This window comes from Hakea prostrata, chromosome 9, assembly GCF_041222555.1.
Source record: "Hakea prostrata isolate BN-2017 chromosome 9, UWA_Hpros_2, whole genome shotgun sequence".
Lineage (NCBI taxonomy): Eukaryota > Viridiplantae > Streptophyta > Magnoliopsida > Proteales > Proteaceae > Hakea > Hakea prostrata.
The window spans coordinates 5,052,935-5,066,549 of NC_142608.1; the positions used below are offsets into that span (position 1 = coordinate 5,052,935).

At 38.4% G+C, this 13,615-nt stretch overlaps 1 protein-coding gene and 2 pseudogenes across 2 annotated transcripts; 1 reads left to right on the forward strand and 2 right to left on the reverse strand.

The window, feature by feature from the left end:
• Window positions 1-50: 50 nt before the first annotated feature.
• On the forward strand, window positions 51-4,687 carry LOC149004208 (1-acyl-sn-glycerol-3-phosphate acyltransferase-like; annotated as a pseudogene). The gene is made up of 5 exons (XR_016175647.1): window positions 51-864; window positions 3,147-3,296; window positions 3,775-3,873; window positions 3,959-4,051; window positions 4,412-4,687. The product of XR_016175647.1 is annotated as a 1-acyl-sn-glycerol-3-phosphate acyltransferase-like (transcript).
• A 2,227-nt stretch (window positions 4,688-6,914) lies between these two features.
• On the reverse strand, window positions 6,915-8,380 carry LOC149004209 (F-box protein At1g47056 pseudogene; annotated as a pseudogene).
• Window positions 8,381-12,074: 3,694 nt separating this feature from the next.
• Window positions 12,075-12,902, reverse strand: LOC149004210 (F-box protein At1g47056-like). Its single transcript, XM_089168585.1, has one exon. It carries the CDS (start codon window positions 12,900-12,902, stop codon window positions 12,075-12,077), a length of 828 nt encoding a protein of 275 aa, XP_089024711.1.
• Between the last annotated feature and the right edge of the window lie 713 nt (window positions 12,903-13,615).

Here is a 13,615-nt window from a genome sequence, read left to right on the forward strand (position 1 = left end):
ACATAGAACAAGTGAACAACCATGGCGTTCCGTGACAGAACTCTCTGAGACCAGAGTTCCTATTAAGAAATTCTCGTCCAGAAAGAAATCAAGCGGCTCACACCTTCGTCCTACATCTTCATTGACCGACTTTGCAACCGCATTTGTACCTTCGCCTCTTCTTCTCTGAGCTTATTCTTGTTTGGATTTCAAATTTCTTAGCTATATTTTCAAGGATTGTTTGTGAGGTTGGGTCTACATACCCATTTTCTTGTAAGATCTTGAAGGATTGATTCACATTGGACTTGACTTGAATGTGAACTGGAAGGGTTTCCAGTGATTTCTTAGTGTTGAAGACTATGGTGAGCATTGGTGTACAGCTTTAGATTAAACTTACATTATCATCCATGTAAGCTTGCGAAGTTGATACTGTTCGGTCACTTCCAATCGTTTTGGAGTAGAAGAACGAGGATTTCGACTTCAGAATCCTCTTCGGAAGAAAAAAATTTCATCACTGGAGCTTTGTTATTCCTGCTCCAAACTATCTAGAGTTAGTTTACTGAATGGAGAGTTCTGGAAGTAGTTCAGTTCTACGGAGTCGAAGGTTCGAGAGTTCATTCAATGCAGTCTCCCTTTCTCGAGAATCGTCGAAAGTTAGGTGGAGAGAAGCAGAGCCACCGAAACCAAAGACCGATACCGATGTCTTTGTGGATGATAACTGTTGGATTGCCTATTTTGGGATCCTGTATGAAGATCATTGCCTGTTTTCTGACGATGATGTTCACGACCTTGGTGTGGGCATTGATCATGCTTGTGCTGCTACCTTGGCCTTATGCGAGGATTAGGCAGGGAAATGTTTATGGTCATGTGACTGGAAGGTTATTGGTAAGTTGCCTCTTTGCCGAAATCTCCCATTTCAATCCATGGAATTTCGAAATTTTGCAGCCCTTGTTTCCTTTCCCCTGCTTTTTACGTGCCTCTGTGATCTGACTCAGACTTTATTCGCAAGTGTTGTTTCAGTAAAAGTTATTGTTTCTCTTATTTCAGTTGATGTTTCTGCTTGGAATTAGGCTCTTGTTGGGTAGCTGAAATTGTGAGATTCTGATCTTTAAGTCAAATTATGTTTTTCCTTTCCTTTTTGTTACTGTTTTGACAGAACGGTGGGAATACAATATCTCCTTATAAATGTGAATTTCTTAGAATGTTAAAGCTTCAAGTTTTAAGGCCATCACCCAGAATGCACTATCTACTCTATACAGGACGAAATCATGCACTATCCAAGGAGGACATGGGTTCCCTTTCATCCCTCAAAATTCATCCAGTATTGCTTCCTACTGTGACCAGGTTAGAAAGTGGTCAATATAAAATTGCAACCGCCAGATTTCCTGAAACCACTGAAGTATATCCTGAGCCTATGGCTGCGGCCCTGCAATGGAAAATCTGTCTACCCATGGATGGGATGCAGGCTTACAACGTTTGATAGAAAATAAAGGTTAGTGTATGCGAATCTCTGCATTGCTGGCAATTGTGCCTTCATCAAAGAACTGCTGATTCCTAAGTAGTATTTGTGGATGTATAGTTAACATTTTTCATACCAATGAAGATTTAATCCATATCATATTTGGGGTTTAGTAGCAAAGAATATCTGTAGGCTACATGGGATTCCCATGTCTAAAGTACCCATCTTGTACATGAAACTTAACCTGCTCGAGACTTAACACCCAATTGAATATTGAAGGATAGTTGTATCTTGACATGTGGGAAGATGGTGCAGCTTATTCTGACTCAGAATCAGCAAGTGATCTGAGTACATTACGACAGTTCTTACCTGCTAATAATGCAGAGTCAGGGGGATACGAATGGTTGGGGATAAAACACACATGTAAGGTTGTATATGTCTGTTCTTCCCAAATCCTTCAGTAGGTAGGAGTCCCATGCACTGTGACACTCTTTTAGTGAATGTAGAATAAATCTTAATATCAAACAAAACCATTCTTAGAAACTTTGAGGAACTCTGCCAACCAATTCTATGTTTAACACTAAAAACACCAAATATATTTAGGGGGTGATGGGGTTTGGATTAGATAAAAAATTGAAATCAAATCATTGGAAAATTTTGGATTTACATAGGTTAATGGGGTGAGAAGCAAGAAGTGATAGCATCCATGCATGTGGGTAAGTAAATTATCATCTGAAGGTCAGAATGCTTGCATATGGTCCAGTACAATCAGTAACACTGCAAGAGAACTGACAAAAATCTAGAGTATCACATTGTTGAAGTACTCGATAGTCCCTATAGATCTATTTGATGATCTTAGCTCCGTGTGTCTAGACTGGGTTCACTGGTATATCCCCTTGTGTCCTCAATAATCCGATGAATATTTGATTACGGTGGTTGCCTGTCATTGTGAGCACGGCTTCTCTGGTTATTGAAGCAATTATGCTTGTGTGAAAGCGGAGCCTTGGGGAAGGGTACTGTTTTAGCAGTACGCCCCTTTGACCTTAGCCCCTAAAGGTTTGGGTTCTAGTGGCGGACTCTTCTTAGGGCCCAGATGTATTTGGGTAATCCATGAAGTTTCAGAGGAAGAAGAAAGCGAGAAGGGGGGGGGGGGGAGAAGATGCATAAGGATCACTAGGATCAGCATAGTGCCACTTCAGAGGTATAAGGTTATAAGATAGGGAAAGAAATCATGCTCATGGTGAGGATAATAATAGTGTCAGGGAATTTATTCTTGCTTATGGTGTACATCAAGAAAATTCATGAATAGATTGAGGGATAGAGGGCACCAATCATACATTGCACCATTAGTGCAAGGAGCAGTCCACAGAATAGCCAAAAGGGGGCTTTAACCAAAGGACTCTGGCAGGCTTATATATAGTAAAGGTAGAGTGCTGAAGATCATGGTCACAGGCCTACATATTCCTTTAATACTCAATTTAAAAAATATGACATATTTCAGTTAAGGACTCTGCAGGGGATCCATTCTGCATTTCCCAGATGTTTGAGCAAAAGATCTTGCATTGGCTTATCAGCTCCAGCCACACCAATGCCTATACTTCTCTTCAAAGTTATTGTCTCACCATAATTTGTATCCTGATTAGCATCTGGGAAATTGTTCTTTCTGCATTTATCAGTCAATGATTATTAACTGAAATGGTAATTGCAGCTGTGGATTTTGGGAAATCCTATAAAGATTGAAGGTGCTGAATTCTCCAAAACAAGGGCTATTTATATCAGTAACCATGCATCTCCTCTAGATGTTTTTCTTATAATGTGGTTGACTCCAACTGGCACCATTGGCATTGCCAAGAAAGAGGTATGTATGCATTTACTGTAGCAATGTCAGGCTTCCTGAAAATTAAATTTCAGATACTATGTAGAGAAATATGTTGGCTTTGAGAATCACTATGGTTAGCAGTTTAATGGGGCCACAGTTTCTTTACACCAATATGCATCAAGTTGAGTTTTCTATTGATGGCTGCTCATCGATGAGCAGTACTACAGTCCGTATACCATATAGTCAAGTTTTTTTGTTTTTTTGTTTTTTTGTTTTTTTGTTTTTTTGGTTTTTTGTTTTTGTTTTTTTTTGTTTTTTTTTAATTCTATGAGACAAATGGGTTTGGACTCTCTTCTAAGAAGCAGCCCATATGATCAAACGACTCAGGTAGTAAGGGCACTTTCTACCCCCAAGTATCTGGTTCAGCTAATATTGGGTACTAGTAGATGTTCATTATGTGGAAAAGTTCAAACTGCCTTTTAATGAGGAAAGTGAAGAGAAATTTTCTCTTTTGCAGATTATATGGTACCCTTTATTTGGACAGTTATATGTGCTAGCGAACCATCTCCATATAGATCGTTCAAATCCAACTTCTGCCATTGAGTCAATGAAACAGGTACTGCTTTCTCTCTCTCTCTCTCTCTCTCTCTCTTTAAAAATCTCTTCAACTCCTATTTTATACTGATTTATGCTAACCTTAGGCTGCTCGTGCAATTGTTGAGAACAATCTGTCATTGATCATTTTTCCCAAAGGAACCCGATCCAAGTGTGGGAGATTGCTTCCATTTAAGAAGGTAATTAGTTCAACATGTCCACCTTGGTCCCCCATGTCAATTATATTTTTCTTCTATTATCCTGTGTATTGCTAATCATTCAGATAATATGAATATTCAGATAATATTTCTTGAAGTTGAAGGACCCAGGTGATGATAATGAAATGGATCTAAATTGGTCTTAACTGGATATCTTAGCCAGGAAGTCATGGTCTTAACCGTAGTAACCATGGCATTGGTTAGTAGAACTATGCGCCCTGTTGAAGTTAAATTACTTGAAGGATCCCTAGTTCTCAGATTCAGATTCACCACTGTCTGGTCTTTATACTTTCCCTTCACTCTGTTCTCAGTTTATTTGAACTTTTCTTTTATTACATGTAGGGCTTTGTTCACATGGCATTGCAATCTCGGCTCCCTATTGTTCCAATGGTTCTGACAGGGACACACCAAGCATGGAGAAAAAATTGTTTACATATTAGGCCAGCACCTCTAACTGTTAAGTTTCTTCCTCCCATAAGAACTGAAGATTGGACAGCCGACAAGATTGATGACTACATCAAAATGGTACATGACATCTATGTCAAACACCTTCCTGAGGCCCAGAGACCTCTGGTATCTGAAGAGGAAGACAGAGATTGAAATCAAACTGGCAATTGAGGTACCTTGAGTCAGTTTTACTTTCCACTGAAGACCCTTATTAAAATGTTGCAACAAGTGCAGTTCAAAACTGATCTCATAACTTAATAGGAAAGATGAAAAAGGGCTAATTGATAGAACAAGAATTCTTGGTATCAGTTTTATGATTTTCTGTGTGGGATCTGCCACCTTGGACCCCTTATTCCATTATTTTGTAAATAAAAAAAGGTTGACTTTATTTTAATTTGGTTTATTTATTATGCAGACTCCAAGGAGTGTAACTCATGAGTCATGACCTCTTAACCATTAGGTGTTTGACCATTGCCAACTGAGCTACTGTGTATAGATTTAGGATGTCTTTGTGTAACTCATGAGTCATCCTCTTAAATCTTAGTTGCAAAGTCTTGGCCTTACCAACTGAGCTTCCCTGTATATATTTAGGAAATCTTGCATTGCCCTTTATGTTTCTCTTGTCTTTTTTGTATTATTAGTGTAAAAAAAAATGTATTAACTGATCTATATACATTTTTTTATATAAACCATGGTCTTATGTTTTTTTTGGCAGTTTTGGTCTGCTTTTCACTGTTGGAAATCTCAATTATTTCATTTTTTTTTTACTTTTAAATTGAGAAGATAATTTTCCCCCCCTTTTTCCCACCTATATGGATTATTTAATTTAAAATTTTGCTTCATTGAAATACTCAAGATATTGATATTAAAATTCTAAAAAAATCTCATTGCAGTCATAAGGATAGATACTTTTTTGGGGGATAGGATTACATTGTTCATTTGAGAGGAATATCTTTTCCAAAAAGGTTATCTGTTGCTGTGTACATTCATTATTTATGCTTAATGGATTGGTTCCATTGGTTGAATAGGTGAAGAAACACAGTCCCCATTGAACGTAAAGCTATCACCTCTAAAATTACCATTTACACAAAGTCATGATAACTGGGTATATGGGGCTTTGCCTTCAAATAGCTTCATTATGAGCTTGTTGCCAAAGTGAACCAGCTAAGGAACTTGGAGCGTGATGGATCATTCATTGATGCGTTTACTGCTGAAGTGTTTCTGTATTTGAAAGATTGAAATTGGGAGAATCACTGATGCTGCTCTTTAGTGTCAATTTGATATGTAAAGCACGGAACAAAAGTAATCCCAGGTATGGCTATTTGTACTTGAGCTGTTTAAGAATGGTAGTACATAATGCTGTTTTCTGGCTTTCACCAGACAATGTAAAATTAGTTGTGCACTCTGGCTGTTACTGGAGAACTGTGTGATATTTTTCCTGTACTGTTAAGGAGAGGATAGCATTTAAACCTTGATTCAATTTTATAAAACCTGTAATGATATTGATAGAATGGCCGTATTTTGGTTCAAATTTCTGTAGTGTTAATAGTCAAACTTTTCTGTTTAATCAAATATTTTGTTAAAGTGATACAGCCTTAGCTTACCATGTTTCAGATTTTAGAGCCACTTGAATAGAATAATGTAAACACCTAAGCTGCACTTTTCAATTTGAGTTGGCCTCAGTTTTGACTCATGCCTATCCTATGAATACCTAATCATGCCAAGAGATGTCCATGGGTTATTCCATTCAAGAAAAAAGGTGTTTTTTTTTTTGGTAAAAAGATATTCAATTAAAGAAAGGCAAGAAAAACCCGAGACATCTGATTACAAACTTTAAGCTTTAAGAAACCAAGGAATGAAATTAGACCATGAAAAATGTGTTTCTAGAGCTATAGTTGTATTTTTCTTTTTGGGTAGGTGAAATGCTACTTTACTAAAATTTTCAGTGGGCTCCAGGTGGGCCCACCCCTAGTGTTTCAAAACCAAGAGCTGATCCCGGACTTCTTTTTTTTTTAAAGCACATCCACATAGCCTTTTTTTTCTTTTTCAAGACCCATATTATGATGTGAGGGAGCATAGGTGCAATGTGACGTTCTCATATCAATTTTCATTTATGGTAACCAAAACTCTAACAACAATGCTTGCTTCAAAAAGTGGACGATGTCAACATTAAAGGTTCAATTTCATGTTTAAAAGTAAGTTTTCCTCTTAAAAACGTAGTAGAATATATTACATCTAGACATAGCATCAACCGATTGATCTAAAACATCATTCATTTAGGGTTTCCAATACAAATAAAACTTTATTGAATTAGGGACAATAGAACAAATTCAATATTACAGAGAAGGGGTGAAAATTTCCATCATATCATCACCAAATCAGTATAATAGGACTGACTGAAATCACCCGAATAAACCCTAACCTAATTTACCCCAAAAAAAAAAACTCTAACCTGATTGAACTAGAACTTGTTTACTCTATCCTTTCTTTCTAAAAATTTGCCACTGTTACATCCCAACATGCACATTGATCGCCCAGTTTGTGTTTTTTGGGCTAGAACTGATCACCCAGTTGACAGTGAATGAATAAATTCCCCCGATCTGCCTTCAATCGATCTATACCATTCTGGGTTACGTTCTTGCAATCGCTTATGTTCAGGTTTACCAGGCTAGGTAAGCCACCAGAAAGCATCTTCAACCCTCGATCAGAAACAGGGCAACACGAGATTTCCAAATCCCTCAATACTATGCATTTAGCAGCAATGCACGAAATCTCAGCATCACCAAACGTTTCACTTCGAATCACTACTAAGCGCTCCAGATTCTGGCAATTGGCAGAGAGGAGATCCATGCTCAGACAAGTAACATTGACATGAAACAAGATTAACTCCTGAAGGTTATGGCAACTTCTGGTAATGGCAGTTAGGCCCTCGTCACCTATCTTGTTTTTCCAACCAGAGATGTAGAATTTCCTCAGCAGCTTGCACCGATCAGCGACGGACACAAGCCCTGCGTTCGTGATAAATCGGCTGTTGAAAAGGTGAAGGATCTCCAAATCCAAGCAATTAGAGATAGAGAACAGGGTGGCATCGCTTACTCTGGCTGATTCCAGATAAATCTCAACTAAACCAGTGACGCTCTTTACTATGGGTACGAAGAGATGATCCGAATTAAAGCAGCTGGTGATTGTCAAGGTTCTGAGATTCTTGGAGGCAGCAATTAACTGTTTGAAGGTGTAGCAGTCGCAGGATGTGATGCAGATGGTCTTGAGAGAATTTGAAGCGAGACCCGGTTGGAGAGGGAAATCAGCAAGACCTTGGACGGAGAGCTTTTCAAGGGAGCAGTGATGGAGGACAGCATTCAAGCCCAAGTAACCAAAGTTGCATTTAAAACAATGAAACTCTTTTAAACCCTTGCAATGCACAGCGAAATCCGCCATGCCTGCATCAGTCAAGTCACTGCAGGTATGAAGGTTGAGGAAAGTAAGGTTCCGGCAATGTAAAGCGATGAGAACAAGAGCTGAATCGTTTATCAGTACAGGTCCACTTTGCGAAGCCGATTTGAGGAAAATCTTGGTGATGGAATGGTAGCGAATGAATAGAGAGGGAAGGACAGTGATGAGATCGGGTTTGAATTTGGAATTAGCATCCAAAGACAAAGACAGACAATTTCTTCTCTGACCCTCAACACTGAGCCAATCTCGGCAAACGAGAGAGCAACTTTTAAGGTCGACGGAACCTAAGAACCTAAATATGTTTGCTAGGCAATCGTGGGGAAGATCGGTCAACTGTAGATCATGGTTGTTCTTCATTGCGTTCTTTTTCTTCTCCTGTTTTTGGTTCTTTATTGCGTTCTTGGTCAATTAGGTACAAGGGATTGGAGTTGGGGTTTAAGAGGGGTTTTGGATCAATCAAGGTTTAAACTTTAAAGTGGAGAAAAAGGGTGGAGGTGGAGATCACAAACCAGGATAAATCAATGCCAAGCTCCATAAACCGTGTGTATATATGAAAAAAATTAACCAAAGGCGAGAGGAAGGAGAACGGGAAGAAGAGGGATCTAGGAGATTCCACATCCTCTATAAAAAAAATCAAAGGTGTTTCTTAAAATTTGTTCCTAATTGTACATCTAATTATGATCGGTAGATACTCATGCTGCAAAAACGTGCTCGACCGGATTGGTCTAGGTACATCTCCGAAGATCGAGTAAGTGGAAGTGTATAATTTGAGGAGAAGAAAATAGCTTGTAGAGTTTTCAATGCTAGAGAGTAACCTAAGAGTGTGTATTTGTTAATAAGGAAGGTATGAGTATTTATAGATATTAGAAGATGTTATCTTAACTGTGCACTAATGAAGTTCGAATAGAACTCTGTAATTGTTGCTAACTAAAAAGATAATTTTATTTGCCAAGAGAGTATTACTTGAATTGTAGTTGTGGAGTCCAATGTGGATTCTAAAAGCAATTCAAACTATCTGACCTGATCGAAATCCTAATCCTTATCTTTAAGGAGCTTGGATACTATTCAAATTGTACATATTACTTAGTGCCTTTGTTTCATATGTTTATTCGTGGTCCGATCAAGATTTGATTGGTCCTGGGATTACTTTTGTTCATTATCATCTTGTGTTATTATCATACTAAGGTATTTTTAGTTGATCTATGCAATCTTGAATAGAAATATTCTATAGTGACAATTAGATACGTAAAGCACGAAACAAAAGTAATCCCAGGTATGGTTATCTGTACTTGAGCTGTTTAAGAATGGTAGTGCATAATACTGTTTTCTGGCTTTCACCAGACGATGTAAAATTAGTTGAGCAGCATCGTTTAAGAATGGTAGTCATAATATGTTTTCGCTTTCACCGACGATGTAAAATTAGTTGAGCAATCGGCTGTTATTGGAGACCTTTCGCTCACCGCGTGTAAAATTAGTTGAGCATTGGCTGTTATTGGAGAACCGTGCGATATTTTTCTTGTACTGTTAAGGAGAGGATAGCATTTAAACCTTGATTCAATTTTATAAACCCTGTAATGGTATTGATAGAATGGCCGTATTTTGGTTCAAATTTCTGTAGTGTAATAATCAAACTTCTGTTAATCAAATATTTTGTTAAAGTGATACAGCCTTAGCTTACCATGTTTCAGATTTTAGAGCCTAATTAATAGAATCATGTAAACACCTAAGCTGCCCTTTTCAATCTGAGTTTGGCCTCAGATTTGACACATGTCTATCCTATGAATACCTAATCATGCCTTCAAATGATTCAATTGAAATTAACATTCAAGAGATGTTCATAGGGTATTTCATTCAGAAAAAAAAGGTTTTTTCTGAGAGCTATATTTGTATTTTTCTTTTTGGGTAGGGGATTTTTATTTGCCACAACAACAGCTCAAAATTAGGCCATATAACCAAAGTTGTGTCCAACAGTGGTGAGAAAATGTGGGAGAACGTGAGGGGATATGTCTGTAAATTATAAATTTAATTTTTACTTTCAAAAGTTTAAAAATATTTAAATTTACAAGTAAAGTCCCTGAGTCTACCGATTTAATTCCCTCATTACCAAACTTTGGTGCTCCTCCGCTTCACTTCCACCTCCACCTCCACCTCCCATCATTCTTTGTTGGAAAGATAAAGCTTGAGGCTGATCTCACCATTGATATGATAAAACAAACTCCTTTTCTCAAGTGTGTAAAGCTGAGCAATCTCCTCACCTTCCCAATGTTAGAACCAGAAATCCTTACCTTACACATAAAATTTCTGCTACTACTGGACCTTCCCTTCGTTAAAAACAAAAACTTTCAAAGCTCTATAAGGAAGATCAGCAACATCGTTGATGTTAAAAACAAGCAGCTTGTTCCAAACAGGGTTTAAATCATTTGGCTTCACTTGGGTTCTTTGTCTTGGTTCTCAACCTCTACGAACACCGACGTTGAGCCTCTCCATCCTTGGGCATTAAGTTATGGGCTGAAACAACCTCAACCACAAGCTTCTCTTTACTACTCATCTTCCCCTCCCCGCCGTATCAGTTAATGAAAATCTGGAAGACACTTTTGAGTTAAGAATCAGAGAAGCAGAGACGAGAGGAAGAGAAAGAAAGAGAGAGAGAGATTTTAATTTGCGGCAGAATAAGAAAATCCCTGAGGAGATTTCGTTGTTTGGAAATGTGGCATCACTCGGTTTCACAATGATGGGAGGTGGAGGTGAAGCGGAGGAGCACTGATGTTTGGTAATCAGATCAGTAGACTCAGGGACTTTACTTGTAAATTTAAATACTTTTAAACCTTTGAAAGTAAAATAAAATTTATAATTTACAGACATATCCCCTCACGTTCTCCCACATTTTCCCACAACCATTGGATACAACTTTGCTTATGTGGCCTAATTTTGACCGTCGGCAGCTGCTGCCGCAAAAAATAATCCGTTTCGTGTTAGCCCAAACCTCTTTAGATCAATGAGATTGTTGTGGGGCCCACCTGTAAAACTACTAAAAAAATTTATACTAAAATTTTCCGAAATTTCGGTCAAGAATTTGATCTTGACTTTTGAATATCAATGTCCGAGACCGAGATTTCGATCTAGCGGTCAGGAATGTTTCGCTTGACAATATTGCGCATTTAATGTGTAGGGAAATAAAACAAGGTCCAAAATTTGTAGGACCCATATTATGATGTGAGAGCATAGGTGCAACGGGATCTATCACATTGTTAATTCTCATATCAATTTGCATATATGGTAACCAAGGCTTCAGCTACTTGGACTCAATCTCGAACTCTAAAAACAATGCTTGCTTCATAAAGTGGGCTAGTCATGGGAGTTTGATTTGGAGCGATGTCAACATTAAAGGTTTAATTTCATGTTTAAAGTTGGTTCTCCTCTTAAAAATGTAATAAACCATTTTATATCTAGACACAGCATCATTGATCTAAAATATCATTTAAAAATTTTCAGTACAAACAAAACCTTGTTGAATTAGAGACCACAGAACAAATTCAATATTACAGGGAAAGGGGAAAAATTTCATCGTATCATCATCAAATCAGTATAATAGAACTGACTGAAATCACCCGAATAGAACCTAATTTACCCCCAAAAAAAGAAAATTTCCTAACCTGATTGAACTGGAACTTCTTTACTTTTATACTTTTTTTCTAAAATTTTCCACTGTTCCATAGCCAACAGTGCACCATGCACACTGATCGCCCAGTTTTTTTTTTGGGGCTAAAACTGATCGCCCAGATGACAGTGAATGAATAAATTCCTCCGATCTGCCTTTAATCGATCTATACCATTCTGGGTTACGTTCTTGCAATGGCTTATGTTCAGGTTTACCAGGCTAGGTAAGCCACCAGAAAGCACCTTCAACCCCCGATCAGAAACAGGGCAACACAACATACCCAAGTACCTCAATGCTATGCATTTAGCAGCAATGCACAAAATCTCAGCATCACCAAACGTTTTACTTCTAACCACTACTAAGCGCTTCAGATTCTGGCAGTTGGCAGCGAGGAGATCCATGCTCAGACAAGTAACATTGACATGAAACAAGCTTAACTCCTGAAGTTTACGGCAACTTCTGGCAATGGCAGTTAGGCACAAGCCCTGCGTTCGTGATAAAGTGGTTGTTGGAAAGGTGAAGGATCTCCAAATCCAAGGAATTGGAGATAGAGAACAGGGTGGCATCCCTTACTCCGGTTGATTCCAGATGGATCTCAACCAAACCAATGACGCTCTTTACTATGGGTACGAAGAGATGATCCGAATTACGGCAGTTGTTGATTTTCAAGGTTCTGAGATTCTTGGAGGCAGCAATTAACTGTTTGAAGGTGTAGCAGTCGCAGGATGTGATGCAGATGGTCTTGAGAGAATTTGAAGCGAGACCCGGTTCGAGAGGGAAACCAACAAGATCTTCGACGGAGAGCTCTTCAAGGGAGCAGTGATGGAGGACAGCATTCAAGCCCTTGTAATCATAGTTGTATTGAGCGAAATCGGCCATGCCTGCAACAATCAAGTCACTGCTGGTACGAAGTTTGAGGCAAGTAAGGTACCGGCAATTTAAAGCTATGAGAACAAGAGCTGAATCGTCTATGGGTAGTACAGCTCCATCTTGCCTAGGCGATTTGAGGGAAATCGTGGTGATGGAATCGAAGCGAATGAATAGAGATGGAAGAACAGTGATGAGATCGACGAGTTTGAATTTGGAGTTAGCATCGATAGACAAGGACAGACAATCTCTGCTCTGACCCTCAACACGGAACCAATCTCGGCAAACTAGAGAGCAACTTTTAAGGTCGACGGAATCGAGGAATCCAAAAATGTTTGCTAGGCAATTGTCGGGAAGATCGGGCAACAACTGTAGATAATGGTTGTTCTTCATTGCTTTCTTTTTCATTCTCCTGTTTTTGGTTCTTCACTGCGTTCTTGATCAATTAGGTACAAGAGATTGGAGTTGGGGTTTAAGAGGTTTTGGATCAATAAAGGTTTTAACTTTAAAAGTAGAGAAAAGGGTGGAGATGGAGATCACCGACAAGGATAAATCAATGCCAGGCTCCATATATATATGGAAAAGATTAACGAAGCAGAGAGGAAGGAGAACGGGAAGAAGAGGGATCTACAAGATTTGCAACGGATTGGGATCCCATCCTCTATAAAGATTCAAAGGTGTTTCATAGAATTTTTTCCTAATTACACATCTAATTATGATCTTTAGATTGATTATTAGATGCCACCTATAATAGGATCTCTTCCATACCGTGGTTGGATCCAGAAAGACTCACGAAGGTTCCTCTAAAGATGTTATAATGCTCATGACGGCTTTACTATTATAAAATCACATCCTCAGAGTGATTCCTCCCTTACAATTCCTCTCCCTGCAATTCCCTACAATTCCCTCATAGGATTGTATCACGTGGCATTTAAGTAATCCAACGGTTACCCAACAACCTAGAGTTTAAATAAAATTCAAATTTTTTGGTGGGTTTAAATAAAATTCAAATTTAGTTTAAATTGAGTAACCGTTGAATTACTTAAATGCTACATAACACAATCCTATGAGGGAATTGTAGGGAATTGCAGGGAAAGGAATTACAGAGGATGTGAATCCCC

Excerpts from the sequence above, each read along its gene's own strand:
- LOC149004210 (XM_089168585.1), bottom strand. The coding sequence starts at position 12,902 with ATGAAAAAGAAAGCAATGAAGAACAACCATTATCTACAGTTGTTGCCC.